The sequence below is a fragment of the Leiobunum rupestre genome, chromosome 1, assembly GCF_980474605.1.
Source record: "Leiobunum rupestre chromosome 1, qqLeiRupe1.1.hap1, whole genome shotgun sequence".
Taxonomy (NCBI): Eukaryota; Metazoa; Arthropoda; class Arachnida; order Opiliones; family Sclerosomatidae; genus Leiobunum; species Leiobunum rupestre.
In genome coordinates, this window is record NC_143384.1 from 35,601,073 (window position 1) to 35,619,929 (window position 18,857).

At 40.1% G+C, this 18,857-nt stretch overlaps 1 protein-coding gene across 3 annotated transcripts in view; it reads left to right on the forward strand.

The window, feature by feature from the left end:
- The window catches only part of LOC149962217 (ATP-binding cassette sub-family C member 3-like), a 49,319-nt gene extending 36,309 nt beyond the window's left edge, over window positions 1–13,010 (forward strand). For all 3 annotated transcript variants that reach the window (XM_090179085.1, XM_090179091.1, XM_090179086.1), the window contains 3 exons: window positions 95–420; window positions 10,652–10,846; window positions 12,383–13,010. In XM_090179085.1, the coding sequence (XP_090035211.1) occupies window positions 95–420; window positions 10,652–10,846; window positions 12,383–12,527 (666 nt within the window). In that variant the 3' untranslated portion in view covers window positions 12,528–13,010. The remainder of the gene's footprint in view (window positions 1–94; window positions 421–10,651; window positions 10,847–12,382) is intronic.
- The last annotated feature ends 5,847 nt before the right edge of the window (window positions 13,011–18,857 follow it).

The following is an 18,857-nucleotide window of genomic DNA, read 5'->3' on the forward strand; positions in this document are numbered from 1 at the left end:
TAAAAATTAATATTTGTTTTTCACTTTGTTGTGGCCTTTATTATAAAAATTACCAAGATGATAAGCATTTTAAATTAATATTTTAATTAAATAGGTTGGTGTGGTAGGAAGAACAGGCGCTGGAAAATCTTCTTTGGCATTGGCTCTGTTTCGGATGATTGAGCCAGCAAACGGACAAATCATTATCGACGGACAAGATATCAGCAAACTCGGTCTACACGATCTAAGATCCAGAATCACCATCATTCCGCAGGATCCTGTTCTCTACTCCGGAACCCTCAGATTCAACTTGGACCCTTTCCACTTAAACAGTGACGACGAGCTCTGGATAGCTCTAGAATTAGCTCATTTGAAACCTCTCGTGAAGACGTACACAAATGGGTTAAGTCACGAAATGATGGAAGGTGGACAGAATTTCAGGTCAGATTTTATCAGAATTTTTAACTGTGTGAATAAAAATTTTGAAACGGATCTGCAGTTTGGGAATACTTTTAAACAAGTCGGCCCAGGCCGTAATATTAGTTCCACATCATTGTATTCGAGTGGGCAAACCCATACACCCTTAGTAGACACAGGTAGACAAACTAATACAAAAACTGTTGAGGCTACGTGATTTCTTATCGTTTGATATATAAATTGCCATCCTAAGTTAAAGAGTGGGTGCCGCCCACCCTCAGGATACCCGGGTGGGCAAACCAAATTAAGCAATACAGTGGGTGGGCAAACCAATACAAAAGCTGTTGAGGCCATGTGTTTTCCTATCTTTTGATATATAATTTACCATCCTATGTTTCAGAGTGGCCACCGCCCACCCTCAGGATACGCGGGTGGGCAAACCTATTTAAAAGCTGTTGAGGCCATGTTATTTCCTATCGTTTGATATATCATTTACCATCCTATGTTAAAGAGTGGCCACCGCCCACCCTCAGGATACGCGGGTGGGCAAACCAATACAAAATCTGTTGAGGCCATGTGATTTCCTATCTTTTGATATATAATTTACCATCCTATGTTTAAGAGTGGCCACCGCCCATCCTCAGGATACCCGGGTGGGCAAACCAATACAAAAGCTGTTCAGGCCGTGTGATTTTATATTATCTCGGTGATTAAATTAGTATTTTCTTAGAGCAGATATTTAATATGGATTATTAACAACTGCATAAATCATATTATTGCAAGAATGTATTTATGTACTACAAATATGGCAAGACGGAGATTCTGTCCCCATGGTCGCATACTTTTCAGCTTAAAGGCCTATTGCCAAAGTGCTAGGCCAAAGAATTTAGACCCCAGGAATGGAAACTGCAGCTCTATCTAGTATAATTTGCTTGTCTCTAGCCTCCAAGGGCAAACTTAGGTTGACGGGCTTATTTCCGGTTCTATTGATTCGCCTAGCCGGAAGCTCACCCGTCAACTCGAGAGCCGAGACATTAACGGTTTTTCTTTCCATTCCTGGGGCCTAAATTCTTCGGCTAGGCAAAGTGCTAGCCCATTGAATTTAACATGGACTATGTTTTCATGGAGGTAGGAAATACGGATTTCCTAAATCCGTATTTCTAAATCCGTGCTACGCTGAATGAAAACGCTCGTATTTGAGAAAACACGTATTTTCTGAAATACGGGAAACGCACCTGTATTTCCTTGGTAAATCTGGATTTTCTTCGAATGAAAACGCACGAACACGTGTTTGATACACTGGGGGTTTATTTAGTTGGAAATGTAGTTACTAATAAGTAGTGCTCGGACTTTTTTTTATTCACGAATAAATACTTTTAGCCTTAATTTAAATAGTAATATTTCAAGATGAAATAGCTGAATAAAAGAAAGTGGATACACCTAAAACTTAATAATTATTTATTTGAATAAGTAGAATGAGTAGTAGATTAACGAAATCGTTGGTTACATAACAAGTTTATTTCTTCAATACGATGAGGAAAAAAAATATCGCAATTTATGATAATGAATAAATAATTCCGAGCACTACTAAAAAGTTGTGGTTTTACATGTTTTAACCTAGGTTTTACCGACACTTTTTAAATTAAAAAATAAATGTAAGCAGAAATATAAAGATATAAACAATACATTTAATTGTTGACGTGATTAAATTAGTAAATTTTGCGAATAGGTTTTTGTAATCGTACGCGAACATTTCAATGTTTAAATTTTTAATTTTTATTTAAAATAAGCCGCGGAAAAGGGGCGTTAACCTGGTAAATTCCCAGTGACGTAAACTACAGATAAGAACTCGAAAGGGCTCAGTTAACTTGCCCTCCCCCCCAAACGCTGTGTTCAAAAATTAACAAGTTGATTGAAAGGCACCCATTATACACCATTTTGCACCATCCGTAAACCATTACGCACCCCCCATGGTGTTCAGTAAGAAATTGCAATCTCAAAGGGGGGCCAACTTTATCCTAAAACTTGTTAACCAATCAAACGCACCCATAACGCACCATTATGCACCACAGTCGAATCATTACGCACCCTTATCCCTATAGCATTACATCAAATATTAATTGGGGGGGGGGCTAGGTTAACCCCAGCCCCCCCCCCTTTCACCGTCTGTTTTCTAAAATTTAGGATAGATCAAAATGTAAAAATTGAGTTATTTCCTTAACTAGTATGGTGCGTAACGATTCGACTGTGGTACATAATGGTGCGTAATGGGTGCGTTTGAATGGCACCATTTACGATGCCAATGGTGAATGGGGGGGGGGCTGGGGTTAACCTAGCCCCCACTTTTTAATCGACTGTGGTACATAATGGTGCGTAATGGGTGCGTTTGAATGGCACCATTTACGATGCCAATGGTGAATGGGGGGGGGGGCTGGGGTTAACCTAGCCCCCACTTTTTAATCGACTGTGGTGCATAATGGTGCGTTTGATTGGTTAACAAGTTTTAGGGAAAAATGGAAGTGGGGGGGGCTCGGATAAAGTTGCCTCCCCTTTGAAATTGAAATTTCTTACTGAACACCATGGGTGCGTAATGGTTTACTGATGGTGCAAAATGGGTGCCTTTCAATCAACTTGTTAATTTTTGAACACTTGAAAGTAGGATTGGGCTCATTTGAAGAAGTTAGTGCTTAGTGGAACCTAATTCTGAATATAGCTTATTTTAGTAATGGCCAACGAAAGAATGCTTCTCCTTCTTAGGATTGAGTTTTGTGTTCGTTGACGTATTAATTTTCCTAAGCTAATAAATTGGGAAATTAATAAAGCTAAAGCAGTTTTTAGCATTAAACTGGGATCGATTTGCTTGGAGTTTACAGTAATCACGCGCTACTGCAAAATTAAACGACCGGCCAGCTGCCCTTATCCGAAGGAAGTCGAGAGAGTAGTAAGAACTTTCCAAGTGTAGAGGTTTCTGGGGTGTGAAACCCGTTTGAAAGTAAAGAGTGGACTTCCATGAAAACGTCCAAATACGAGTTTCTTAAAAAGCTCCTCAAATCCGCATTTCCTACCTTCATGAAAACATAGTCATGTTTGATTCTAGCAAAGCAGACTTTTGCAACACGCCCTAAGTTCGACTGCTTTGGATTTTTTGGTCTCACTCTTTCAAGTAGACGCGAGCGTAGACCATTCCAATCTTTTACTTTTATTGTTTTATAGAAAATTTGGTTTTTTCGATCACTCTCCCTGTAAGGGGGTTGTTCGGAGGGGGCGGAAATTAACGGCACTGCGTGCGCGTCAAAGATTTCTATCGAATGAGACCAAATCTCTGAACCAACTATACAAATTATACAAGCTGGCTAAGAAGGCGATAATATTATTTTGTGCCACACATAAACGACTTCGATAAGAAAGTGCCACACTTATTTATTACTTCTGAATATACACGGTTTCGATAAGAAAGTGCCACACTTATTTATTACTTCTGACCATACACGGTTTCGATAAGAAAGTGCCACACTTATTTATTACTTCTGACCATACACGGTTTCGATAAGAAAGTGCCACACTTACTTATTACTTCTGACCATACACGGTTTCGATAAAAAGTGCCACACTTATTTGTTACTTCTGACAATACACGGTTTCGATAAGAAAGTGCCACACTTATTTGTTACTTCTGACCACACACCGTTTCGATAAGAAAGTGCCACACTTATTTATTATTTCTGAGCATACACGTTTTCGATAAGGGGTGTCTAAATCGTGCCCCCTGTTTACCTGGCAGACCTGAAATTGGCCATCGGGAAACGTTGTGTAGTCCCACACTGTAATACAAACTTCCCGCCACGCCCGCCGTGTCACCCTTCGTGGAAATCCACTGGGTGGGGGACGGGGGGAGGCGAAGTTTGAGGTTAACTTGACCCTAAAACGCCGTAAATATACGTAAAATAACCCGGAAAAAGGAACGGGAATTGCGACAACTTAACTTGACAAATCCCCCCGCTTTGCATAGAAAGACTAGAAATTCCGAGTAAGATTGTGCAGAGCATCGTGTCTCGGTTGGTTAATTCGTCGGTATTAAAGATTACGCGGATCGCGGCTATCTGGATTCGTGTCCCAGCGCCGGGCCAACGAAATAATTTATAAAATTTATTTTTCGCAGCTCCATCTACCGTGTCGTTGCTTTTCCTTGACAAACACTTAACGACAATCCATCCATAGCAATAGTCCCACTTCGATATATATATATATATATATATATATATATATATATATATATATATATATATATATCTCGATGTGGAACTAAAAAGGGATGTTACGGCGTTAGAACTCATTCAGTGAAATTTCACCAGTTCTAACCAGCAATCTTTTCAACCAGAATTATTTTGAATGAAAAATGGGCGTAGAGTAGTGGTTTTTCTTTCCCATTTCAACAGGCTGGGCAAGACTAAATAAACTTTATTGTTTCGCCTATATGACCAAATCTAATTTTTTGGATTCCATTTGTTAAAGTATATTTTTCTATATCATTCTTTTAAAATTTTCTTAAGACCTGGCAACCACAATGTGAAGGCTTTGCAAAGTTGGTGTTTGTGAACTTATTATTAATATTAATAACTATTAATTAACTATTTTATTTCAAATACAGAGCTTAATAATAATAATAATAATAATAATAATAATCAGCTAGGCTAATACCCAAGGCACCACCCTAGGCCTAAGTCATCGAGCGACTTTTAAAGCCTTTTTAATTCAGGTGGCTGGGTTACAATGCGTAGGAGGGTGGTGGCAAGCCCTGCAAGCCCAGCGAGCCAACAGCTCCCTACACTAACTATTACCGTTAACCTCAACAAGTTTTTATGGAAGGGGAAACCGAAGATCTCGGGGGGAAAACCCCTTAAACCAGTGGGGAGAGAACTTGCAAACTCAACGCAGAAGGAGTTGTTCCGAGTTTTCACCCAGTGCTTTTAACCAACGATCATTAATTTACATTATCCTCTCTTAAGAAAATAATAAAAATAGAATTGGGCTCTCGAGGCTAAGTTGGCATGGCTACGCCTAAAGTCGTCTATTGTCCATGATGATTCACAGTTGTTTTGAATTATCTTTATTATAAGTAGCACTTGGTACGTTGGTCGTTCGTTCCAGCTTAATTTGAGTCAGTAAGGACGCCGAAAACGGGGGGCGGTGAAGAGTAGCGGCCCTCAGAACAGAGGGAAACCGAAACTAGCTTTCGCTTCGTTACTGAGGTGGCTTAAGACAGCGTGGACAGCGGGACCGAGTTAAACATAGACTGCCTTTCGCTTCGTTACTGAGGTGGCTTGGCTTTAGACAGAATGCTCCGAGGGACCAAACGAAACCAATACTTCCTTTCGCAGAACGGAGGGAAAACGAGACTGACTTTCGCTTAGTTACTAAGGTGGTTCGTATTAACACAGCGTGTTCTGCAGGAATGAGGGGAAAATATACCTCCTTTCGCTTCGTAACTGAGGTGGCTCGGATTTGGACAGCGTGGCCCACGGAACCAAGGGAAACCTACATTCCCTTTCGATTCGTTACTGAGCTGGCTCGGCTGAAGACAGTGTGTTCTGCGGGACTGAAAGAAACCGATACTTCCTTTCGCTTCGTTACTGAGGTGGCTCGGGTTTGGACAGCGTGGCCCGCAGAACGAAGGAAAAACGAGATTACCTTTTGCTAAGTTAATGAGGTGGCTCGGCTTAAGACAGCGTGTTCTGTGGGAGCGAGGGAAACCGAAACTGCCTTTTACTTCGTTACTGAGGTGGCTCGGCTTTATACAGCGTGTTCCTCGTGACCGAGGGAAACCGAGTCTGCCTTTCGTTACTGATGTGGCTCGGCCTTAGACAGCGTGTTCCGTGGGATTGAGGGTAACCGATACTTCCTTTCGCTTCGCTACCGAGGTGGCTCGGGTTTGGACAGCTTGGCCCGCGGGACCAAGGGAACCCGAGACTCCCTTTCGCTTCTTTACGGAGGTGGCTTTGTTTTAGACATCGTGGTCCTCAGAACGCAGTGAAAACGAGACTGCCTTTTGCTTAGTTACTGAGGTATCTCGGCTTAAGACAGCGTGGCCCACAGAACGGAGGGAAACCGAGACTTCGTTGCTGAGCTGGCTCGGATGAACAAAGCATGTACCGCAGGACTGAGTTAAACCGAGGCAGCCTTTCACTTAGTTAATGCTGTGGCTCGGTTTAAGTTAGCGTGTTTTGCGGGACTGAGGGAAACCAAGACTTCCTTTCGCACCATTACGGATTTTGCTAGGGTTTGGGCAGCGTGGCCCGCAGAACGGAGCGAAATCGAGGTACCTTTTCGCTTCATTACTGAGGTGGCTCGTAATAAGGCAGCGTAAGTCACAGGGCCGAGTGAAACCAAGACTACCATTCGCTTCGCTACTGAGGTGGCCAGGCTTTAGACCGCGTGTTCCGCGGGACCAAGGGAAACCGAGACTACCTTTCGCTTCGTAACAGAGGTGGCTTGGTTTAAGACCGCGTGTTCCTAGGGACCGAGGGAAACCGAGACTACCTTTCGCTTCGTAACAGAGGTGGCTTGGTTTAAGACAGCGTGTTTTACTAGGGACCGAGGGAAACCGAGACTACCTTTCGCTTCGTAACAGAGGTGGCTTGGTTTAAGACCGCGTGTTCCTAGGGACCGAGGGAAACCGAGACTACCTTTCGCTTCGTAACAGAGGTGGCTTGGTTTAAGACCGCGTGTTCCTAGGGACCGAGGGAAACCGAGAGTGCCTTTGGCTTCGTTACTGAAGTAACTCGTCTTAACACAGTGTGGCCTACAAAACGGAGGGAAACTGAGACTGCTTTCTCTTCGTTTCTGAAGAGGCTTGGGTTAAGACGGCGTGCTCCACGGGACCAAGGGAAACCGAGACTGCCTTTCGCTTCATAAGTGAGGTGGCTTGTTTTAAGATAGCGTGTTCCGCAAGACCGAGAGAAAACGAGACTGCCTTGTGCTTCGTTACTGAGGTGGCTCGGATTAACACAGCGTGACCCGAAGGACCGAGTGAAACCCAGACTGCCTTTCGTTTCGTTACTAAGGTGGCTCGGCTTAAGAAAGCGTGATCCGCAGGACGGAGGAAAACTGAGACTGCCTTTCACTTCAATACTGAGGTCGCTCGGCTTATGACAGCGTGTTCTGCGGGACCAAGGGAACCCGAGACTTCATTTCGCTTCGTTACTGAGGTGCCTTAGTTTAAGACAGAGTGGCCCGCGGGACCGGAGGAAACCGAGTTTACCTTTCACTTAGTTACTGAGGTGGTTTGGTTTTAGACATCGAGGTCCGCAGAACGGGGGGAAACGAGACTTCCTTTTCGCTTCGTTACTGAGGTGGCTCGGATTAAGACAGCGTGACCCGCAGGACCGAGTGAAACCAAGACTGCCTTTCGCTTCGCTACTGAGTAGGCTAGTCTTTAGACAGCGTGTTCCGCGGGCCTAACGGAAACCGAGACTGCCTTTCGCTTCGATACTGAGGCGGCTTGGCTGAAGAAAGCGTTATCCGTGGGACCGAGAGAAACCGAGACTGCCTTGCGCTTCGTTACTGAGTAGGTTCGGCTTAAGATAGCGAGGCCCGCAGGACGGAGGGAAACCGAGGTTGCCTTTCGCTTCGATACTGAGGTGTCTCTAATCAGCGTGTTCTTTGGGACTGAGGGAACCCGAGACTTCCTTTCGCTTCGTTACTGAGGTGGCTCGGGCTTAGACAGCGTTATCCGCGGGACCTAGAGAAACCGAGACTTGCCTGCGCTTCGTAACTGAGTAGGTTCGGCTTAAGACAGCGTAACCCGCAGTACCGAGTGAAACCCAGACTGCCTTTCGCTTCGCTACTGAGGTGGCTGGGATTTAGACTGTGTGTTCCGCGGTTCCCACTGTCCCTATCTAGTGGTGTGATGGGGTCACTGGAGCCTGTGGGGGCTCCATACCCAGCTCTCAAGGTCATGTGATCAGGGCGCTGGGTCACTGGAACATCATGGGTGTTCCACACTTGTCATTCTGTGACCTACTAAGGAGGGTAGTTTGCAGTGGAAGAGGAAGTCACTCTACTCCTCAGCTGTGCGAGGGTGGGTCTCGGGTAGTCCATGGTGTCGCCTTTTGTTGGGCCATGATGAGGGCGTTTGTTTGCTATATGTGTGGCAGTCTCGATGGCTGTCTCACTGGCCGAACGTTGTTTCGCAAAGCGCACTTTTGTCCGGGGCTGGTTGTTTAAGTAGGCCGCTGTAGTGCTTAAGGCGGAGAAGCGGGGTACAAATACATATACTTATGTGTGTTCTGCGGAACCAAGGGAGCCCGAGCCTGCCTTTCGCTTCGTTTCTGAGGTAGCTTGGCTTAAGATAGCGTGGCCCGCAGGTCGTAGGGAAACTGAGACTGCCTTTCACTTCGATACTGAGGTGGCTCGGCTTAAGACCGCGTGTTCTGCGGAACCAAGGGAGCCCGAGCCTGCCTTTCGCTTCGTTTCTGAGGTAGCTTGGCTTAAGATAGCGTGGCCCGCAGGTCGTAGGGAAACTGAGACTGCCTTTCACTTCGATACTGAGGTGGCTCGGCTTAAGACCGCGTGTTCTGCGGAACCAAGGGAGCCCGAGCCTGCCTTTCGCTTCGTTTCTGAGGTAGCTTGGCTTAAGATAGCGTGGCCCGAAGGTCGTAGGGAAACTGAGACTGCCTTTCACTTCGATACTGAGGTGGCTCGGCTTAAGACCGCGTGTTCTGCGGAACCAAGGGAGCCCGAGCCTGCCTTTCGCTTCGTTTCTGAGGTAGCTTGGCTTAAGATAGCGTGGCCCGCAGGTCGTAGGGAAACTGAGACTGCCTTTCACTTCGATACTGAGGTGGCTCGGCTTAAGACCGCGTGTTCTGCGGAACCAAGGGAGCCCGAGCCTGCCTTTCGCTTCGTTTCTGAGGTAGCTTGGCTTAAGATAGCGTGGCCCGCAGGTCGTAGGGAAACTGAGACTGCCTTTCACTTCGATACTGAGGTGGCTCGGCTTAAGACCGCGTGTTCTGCGGAACCAAGGGAGCCCGAGCCTGCCTTTCGCTTCGTTTCTGAGGTAGCTTGGCTTAAGATAGCGTGGCCCGCAGGTCGTAGGGAAACTGAGACTGCCTTTCACTTCGATACTGAGGTGGCTCGGCTTAAGACCGCGTGTTCTGCGGAACCAAGGGAGCCCGAGCCTGCCTTTCGCTTCGTTTCTGAGGTAGCTTGGCTTAAGATAGCGTGGCCCGAAGGTCGTAGGGAAACTGAGACTGCCTTTCACTTCGATACTGAGGTGGCTCGGCTTAAGACCGCGTGTTCTGCGGAACCAAGGGAGCCCGAGCCTGCCTTTCGCTTCGTTTCTGAGGTAGCTTGGCTTAAGATAGCGTGGCCCGCAGGTCGTAGGGAAACTGAGACTGCCTTTCACTTCGATACTGAGGTGGCTCGGCTTAAGACCGCGTGTTCTGCGGAACCAAGGGAGCCCGAGCCTGCCTTTCGCTTCGTTTCTGAGGTAGCTTGGCTTAAGATAGCGTGGCCCGCAGGTCGTAGGGAAACTGAGACTGCCTTTCACTTCGATACTGTGGTGGCTCGGCTTAAGACCGCGTGTTCTGCGGAACCAAGGGAGCCCGAGCCTGCCTTTCGCTTCGTTTCTGAGGTAGCTTGGCTTAAGATAGCGTGGCCCGCAGGTCGTAGGGAAACTGAGACTGCCTTTCACTTCGATACTGAGGTGGCTCGGCTTAAGACCGCGTGTTCTGCGGAACCAAGGGAGCCCGAGCCTGCCTTTCGCTTCGTTTCTGAGGTGAATCGCCTATAGGGCAAAGGTCGCATTGGAATATGAGTATCGCTTCGTCTGTGTTACAATTGGCGGAATGCGCCCTTCTTTCTTTGCTATTGTGAAAGGGTGAAATGCGCGCTTCTTTGGAAAATAAAGCAGCTCAAAGTTTGTTTTGAAACAAAGAAGTTATTGGCGTTTTTAGTTCTCTAATATATGTACACGGTATCTTACAATAACGCTCTTTTTCAAATAAAGCATTTTTTTCCCTTCAATGAGTTTTGTCATTATGACTTCTTTTCATTTTAACATTAAGGTCCTTTTCTGAAATACAATAACTTTAAATTATATAATAAAATTATAAAAATCATGATAAACTCTTTTGTCTTTCATTTTATGAAATAGTTTTTCAGATGATGCATAACGTCATGAACTATTAATGACTTGTATTTATATTGGCAGCATCGAACTAGTAATTATTAATGAGGAAAGCTTTAATTATTTGTTTAGCGTTGGTCAGCGCCAACTGGTCTGTTTGGCAAGAGCGCTTATCAGGAAGACGAATATTTTGGTGATGGATGAAGCGACGGCTTCTGTGGACATGGAAACGGACGATCTCATTCAAGCCACAATTCGGGAACAATTTAAATCTTGCACAATAATCACCATTGCGCATAGAATAAACACTATCATGGACTACGACAGGTAAAAATACGCGCAATTGACTTATTTCTATGTTTTTCGAATATCCTAAAAACAAACACCGACACTTTATTTCAAGAAATGCTATCTGAAAGATTTCTAAGACATATTGGCCCACGGCACCTTGAATTAGCAAAAGATATTACACATAATCTCCTGAGAGTGAACGGGGATAAGTAGCGAGTCTCCACAATTAGCAAAATTATTGTTTCATAACGAGTTTCCTCTCCGCCTATACGAAAAAATTTAAATTGTCATATCACAAAACAAACTAACCTAACTAATAATAATCGTTATCATTAGTTCGGTAACTACTCGAGCCATAACTCTTGGCCAAAGTCACCTAGCCACATTTATTGCCTTTATCCCTGTTGGTCGGGTTAACTAAATGCTGATATTGGTTCGCGGAATGCACGCGGTGTACAAACGGCTCCAATCAAAGCACGGCCGTAGCCAATTTGTCTGGTGCTGGCCATACTGAAACCAGGGCGTTGATTCTCCGGCGATTCGAGGAACCCACTTCGTTATGAAATTTTGTATTTCCAAAACCGGCAGCTTAGCCGCATTTTGCGAGAAGGCAAAAGTCTTTCCTCGCGCTTTTACTATTTACACAATTTGCCAACTCAAATAAATATTCTGGGGTAACTTGGAGACATTCTTCAAAATGTAAAATACCACCTGGCTTAATGAAACTATTAGATAGGAGCTTTACTCCCAGTGCAAAAGACGATACAAGGGTTTGAACTGCGACTTTCCCAAGCAACCGAGAGCTATTCAATTTTGCGTCATCCGGCCAAATGCTAGCGACTTACTCCAAAAGGGCTAATTTCATTTTTGAGGTGGTTTTCATTTGTGATATTTCCAAGTTGAAGTATCTTTATAATCTATAAAATTAAAATTATAAGGTTTGAATTTATTAGAAATTATATGTTCGGTTACCGATCAGGCACGAAATGATTTAAAATATTATTTAAAGATTTTTGACTGTGGCTCCATTATCTAGAAAATAGCCCATTCAAACATATTAATCACAGGAACTGCAATAGACTTCGACAAGGTTTTGAAACCAAATATGTTTAAGCAATTTTCATTTTCACTAATTAAACGCCAAAATAAATAATAATAAAATACAAAATGTTTGTTTGTGCGGCTTTAGAGATGAAATGATTTTTCCAAGTGAAATATTTTTACCCACTTCCTCCATGAATCGTAGGTCAATATCCAATAAGGCTACAAAACCAAATTAGAAGGTAATAATGTTTTAATATCTGACTTTTTAACTGCTATTCATTTTACAGTTGAATCTTGCATTTTGACAGTTAAAATATTTGAGCTAACTTCCGCTTTTCTTTCTGAAAAAATTCAGTTTTTTCCTTCGGTTGGAGGTTGATTTGGGCAAGAAACATATGATTCCAAAACCACCATGTTCTCTGTTTAAAATGGTTAAGAAAAGACGGAAGGTTAAGACCAGTCAACTCGGATTTTAAAACATATTGTTGTACTCCATTTATTTTTAATTATATATGAATTTATTTTCAGGGTGTTGGTTCTCTCTCAAGGGAAAATCGCAGAATTCGGCGCTCCTCATGATCTTAAAAGAGATAGCAAGTCGTGGTTTTCTGAACTATCAAAACATGCGGAACTTCAAAGCAATAGCTATATGGAAAAGTCTATAAAACTGTAACATTCTGCCAAAAATATTTTCAATATAGCCAAATGGTTAATAATTGGGTGTTTTATATTATGTTATTATTCTTATTAAACCAATTATCGAAACCTCTATAAAATATTTCTTGAATTTAGAATATCAGTTGAGTCTTTTTCCATAAACATTCACCGAAGATATACCTTCTGAAGAAACCCTGCCGAACGGGGTTTACTGTTTTCTTTTAAGTTAATTGGGAGAGTCTAGGGCTCGGAATTTGTATAATATAAGCTATTTGCATAATTATATCTGTCACATGAATAAATAAGATTATCTATGAGTATATATAAAATATATAACTTTCTCATAAAATGTATTTATAAACAATTATCTATAACTATGCAAATGGGAGTATATATATATACAATTTACTGCCGTAAATAATTATGTTATAATATTTCTTATCAGTTAATCAATCGCGAATTAATACATTTTATATCACCAAAGAAAAAAATCAATTGCTTCTATAAATATTACTTTGCCGCGACCTTTTGTATATGGGTTTTTTGTGAATAAAATGAAGTAAGGGCTTTTTTTATATTCAAAAACACAACAAAGAAAAATTAATAGGTTTATTATCAATAGTTTTTTTTAAAGAATATAGAGTTTTGAATAATATTTGGAGTTATTTACAGTAAAGTTCATAAATTTTACGGAGTCATCGTGTAGCGCAATCTTTGGTCAAGTTACTACAAGCTAGCAACATCGCGACCATGGCAGAAGCTCATAATTTAACGCACCTTCCGCGTACTCATAGTGAGGTTTGGCACCATTTTAATATACCAAGTGAAATGTCAGATGGTAAAGCGAAACGGGTCGCGAAATTCAAATATTGTGACCAGTGAGTGTGTTTATAGATGCACAGTGTTCAAGCGTTGTCGTTCTCTGATCGTATCTTGTGGTACGCTTCAATTTGGGATTAATTGAACACCAAAATACGGACTTGCAACAAGAGGCTCTAATTTTAAGCCGGACGGACGTTTTCCAATACCAAGTTTGTATACTTATTTACCAATGAAACTCTACATGGTTTATTGATTTCAGTGTGAAGTAAGTAATTCAATTATTTTAAATTTAATAAACCACACCAATCAACATAACATAAAATGCTTCGGACAAGATTAAGTTGCATAAAACCCTACAAATTAAAAAAATCTTTGAAACCATTTTTGTCCCGAAGAAATTGAGACAATTTTGTGACATGCAAAATCAAATTAATTGTTTAGAGATTACTTTGTTGTTTTAGTTCTTACTAATCAGCAAACGATATTTATTTATTTCAAGAATAACTCTACGCAACTAAAAGCTTTGCAAAGTTAAAATTTCATTTACATGCGATATTAATCAACGTAAGTTTTGAGAAATTGGCTAACAGCTTCGGTTGAGGTATAAAGTTTGTACGATAAGTTAAGTTAGAAGAGACCACCTATGGACTGTGAGAAGGATGATAAAATACGCGAAAAAGTAGATTAGTCCATAATTAAAAGGGATAATATATCTAAATCCTAAACAAATTTGAAGAAATTAAAAAACTTACTAATAACTCGTACCGATAGGTCTTCGAGCGAATATCGGATCAAATAGATCTTCGAGTAATAAACTACATAAAAACTAAATAAAATAGCCAGAAATTCCAACGGTAGACCGGTTTCGTTCTATTTGGAACTCATCGAGTTATTAGTAAGTTTTTTAATTTCTTCAAATTTGTTTAGGATTTAGATATATTATATCCCTTTTAATTATGGACTAATCTACTTTTTCGCGTATTTTATAAAGTTTGTACTCCAACAGTGAATTTCCTTTTTTTATAAGGAAAATAATTACTTGATTTTGGGATTATTTTTATTATGATTGTATAATTCAATTCAATTTAAATAAAATGGAGTGCTATTGAAATTTTATTATTATTTTGTGGTTATTGCCAGTGGTACCATACTAAACTGCATGTCAGTCGACTCAGTACGATTTGGGATGGTGGCTGTTTCTTACCATCTAATTATCTGTTTTCCCGTGACAATTGTAATCGCAACCTATCTTCTGTGGACGTTATTGGGAGTCTCAGCGTTAGTTGGCATCATTGGTGTCATTTTATCTGTGCCATTCCTTCAACTACTAGCGAACACTTTCAAAGTACACCAGGTAATCAAATGTGCTTTGAGTTTCTCTACAATATGGTCATTCCACACAGAATCGGTCAACGAGTTTACCATCGATCAACAGATTTCAATGAAAATTGGCACAAATGATACTTTGCCAATAACAACACTACGAATAAAGTGATTTCTCAAAATATTTTATGGGTAATGTTTTATTTTGAATTTTCTTACACCCCAGAGAAATCGTACTCTTGAAAGCTCATTTTGGTACCCCTGGGACAATTGTCTAGTTAACAGCTTACTTTCTTTAATAATTCAACCAAAATAGCCTATAATACTCAATATGGGGTGGAAAAATCCCAAAAACGTTAAGCTTCTCAAAATTGCGGTCGCGATTTTTCATTCTGAGTTATAAACCATTCAGGGTCCAGCTCTCAAGCTTATAGCAAAAATCTCCTAACTTGAATTATTTGTTAAATTCCATTGCAAGGTAGTTCCTATACAGACCTTTCGAACTATTAATTTAGCTTTTTCCTTTTTGGATTCCTTAGCGTCGAAAATTGCTTAAACTCCAATTGACCCAAAAGGTGCGACGTAAAATTACCTCTCACGTTGATTGGCTCGTTTGTAAACTTAAATTATTGTATTTTTTAACAATATATTTTATATGGGATATATAATTTTGGTAAAGTGCACTAAGTAGAGTATAAGTTGTCTAAATATAATATTCTACAATGCTTTTCTGACCACGTAATCGTTAAGCTATTTGGAATTTTAGCTTCTTGTGTTATTTATAAATGGCACCACGCTCTCAACTTCAGTCGTTTTTTCGAAGAATTCCCTTTATTCATTGCTCGCTAGCTTATTGTTTATAAGTGGGTATTACATGTATGTTTCGTTCGGTTTTTACTAAACCAATGAATGAATGAATATTTAATTTAATTTGCGTACAGTACGCACCCTTTAGTAGGGGGATAAGTAATTTTTATCGAGTAAAGTCCAACGTAGTTAGTATTTTTTTAAACAAGCATCTAAAGGGATAAAACCTCAGTTTTTGCCAGTCGAGCCGAGCTATAAAAAGCTCGCTCAGCTCGTCTCGCGAACAGTCCTTGTCAGAGAAGCATTGTAGAATATTATATTTAGACAACTTATATTGTACTTAGTGTTGCCTTTAACATAATTATATATCCCATATAAAATATATTGTTAAAAAATACAATAATTTACATTGTCGTCAAGTTTACAAACGAGACAATCAACGTGAGGGGTACATTTATGTCCCACCTTTTGGGTCCAAATGTAGCTAAAGCATCTTGTTTTATGTCGAAATCTGTTGAACGAAAAGAGCTAGTACACGTTGAGCTGACACTTACTTTAAGATAAATGATGCTCGTTACCATGCAAAATAATTATTTTGCATGGTAACGAGCATCATTTATCTAAACACTAAATTTCAGTATTTAAAAAAGCCACTTAATATTAAGTGGCTTTTTTAAATACTGAAATTTAGTTTTTCTTTGAAAATGAAGTTTTGACGCTAAGGAATCAAAATCGGAAATAGCTAAATACATAGTTCTAAATGTCTGGTTAGCGGCTATTTTTCAATGGAATAATTCAAGTTGGGTGGTTTTTACTATTAGCTTGAGAGTGGTACCCCCCGACAGACGTTTTTCCAAACGTATGGTCTTTTTTTTTCAAGATGTAAAATCGTTACACCAAATTCGAGTAATTAAACGTTTTGGTCACCCTATATTGAGTATAAAGGGCCATTTTCGTTGAATATTTAAAGAAAATAAACATTGTAGTAGACAATTGTCCGAGGGGTACCAAAATGAGCAAACAAGGGTACGATTGTTATTGGGGTGTAAGAAAATTCCAATTAAAACATTAACCGTAAAATATTTTGAAAAATCACTCAATTTACAGCGTTTTTATTGTCATAGTATCATTTGTGAAAATTTTCATTGAAATCTGTTGATCCATGGTAAAATCGTTGATCGATTCTGTGTGGAATGACCTATACGCAGATCAGCGATTGAAATTGCTGTTAATCTTTCTAAGTTTTCAAATTAATTTGTTTTATGGTGCAAATGTATACAATTATTTTATGTTTAACAAACTGGGATACCTTGGTAACACTATTTAAAACAATATAGTGAGGTATTGTTAGAAAAGTGAGCACAAATAAGCAGATATGAAATAAAGAAATATTAGAACGGCTTAGAAAAGAACGTTATAAATAAAGGTAATTTTCATCTTTGTTTTTCTTAATTTAGCGCCATGTAATAAATTGCAAAGAAAAACGAATAAAACTGATTTTTGTACAGATTTTCCATAAATATATGAAAATAAAAAGGGTGTCCAATTTAAAAACGATCCATGGCGATAACATCAAAACGGTTTCCTGTACTAATTTCAAATTTTTGTGGCACTTAACACGTGTTGGGGAACAATTAAAAATGATAATATTGATGACCTTGAACCGTTTCTTCAAAGTCATTGGAAAATTATCTCGAGAACCGTTAGATTTAGAAACTTCGTTCCAATTAGAAACGTGTTCGTCACCATATTTAATGTCTGGAAAACACTAGCCCGAATTCATTTGATCAATTGAAAGCCGACAAATTGCACACTAAAACCAGTTTTTCATCAAGTAAATAATGCTAAACTGGCTGCAGGAAAGTTTATTATGAATCGGACATAACATACGTTCTGTTCACGAAAATTCGATTTATTCAAATTTATGTTGATAACCATAATGGATATTCAAAAAAATTCAATTAGAAAAGTGTACTTCGCCTTATTTTATGCTAAATGGGCTTTGATATGATTCAATTTGTAAAAAAGAAAGCCAAGTAATCGAAAATTTATTTTATTTACAGTTCATCGATTCAACTTTAAACTATGCTAAGTCACTATGATAAATTCTTTTACGTAATTTTTGGATTTATTAAATTTTTATGGTAAACAGTTTAGCATTGTTAACTTGATCAGCAACTTGTTTTCCGGCTTTCAATTGTTCAAATGAATTCGGGCTAAAGTTATTCAGACATTAAATATGATGAGGAACAAATTTCTAATTGAAACGAAGTTTCTAAATCTAACGATTCTTGAGATGATTTTTCAATGACGTTAAAGACATGGTTCAAGGTCATCGAAAAATTTGGAACTGTTTTTGAGATATTAATTTTGACCAGGTTTGGGCTCAGTTTGCCCCACTGTTCGACGGTGGACAAAAATCAAGATCTGAGTAAGGCAGAAAAGTTTATTTACTTAACGTCCTACTTAGAAGGTGACGCTTTAAGAGCGGTAGCCGGTTAAGAAGAAACGGACGGTTCGTACGACGAGGCCATTGAATTTTCTTATAAATTTATAGATTTGATAAACCCGACCTAGCTATGGACTCGCAGCAATCGCGTTTACTAGAAATTCAGCCCATAAATGATTCTAGGAATTTAAGAGAGTTACGTAAGATGTTAGACACTTGCAAAATTAGTTTATGAAGTCTCAAAGTATTTAAAGTAGAAACGAAGGAAAAATTATCTTATTTATGTCCTCACCTTTTAAAATGCTTACCCGTAGATATTAGAACGGAATTTTGTGTCCGTAGACAATCGACCAAAACAAGCCCAGGAGATTGGGATGCGGACAATTTCGTCAAATTCCTTAGAGAACAGGTAGGAAGTAGAGAGATGGCAGACTCGCTTAGTTACGCCTCAAATAGGAAGTTAAGTTATCACAACCACGATAAAGAACGTGAAAAAGATAGATTGAAGAGTCAATTCAGGTCCGAATCCTATAAAAAGAGCCCATCAGCCGCGGTTTTAAATACAAATGTTAGAAATGCAAATGACGTTTATTGTTTATTTGGTGATAAAATCACCCACAAAACCGTAAACTGCTCTGGTCACACGCTTGAAAAAAAAAGATTAATTGTAAAAAATTCCGGTAGATGCTTCAATTGCCTCCGTAGAGGTCACGAGGTTAGAGGTTGCGAGTCTAAATTTAAAACATGTTTAAAATGCCGAAAATGCCATCATTTCGCCGTCTGCGAAAATAACCCTGTCAATCAAAGTCAGATATGAAAGAAAATAAAATCGAAGAGGCAATTGTATCATCTACCGTAGCGTGCATTTAATGCAATGGCAATGTTGTTCTGTTAAAAACCGCGACCGCCTTGTTAAGAAATCCATCCCAACCACAAAGCCGAAAA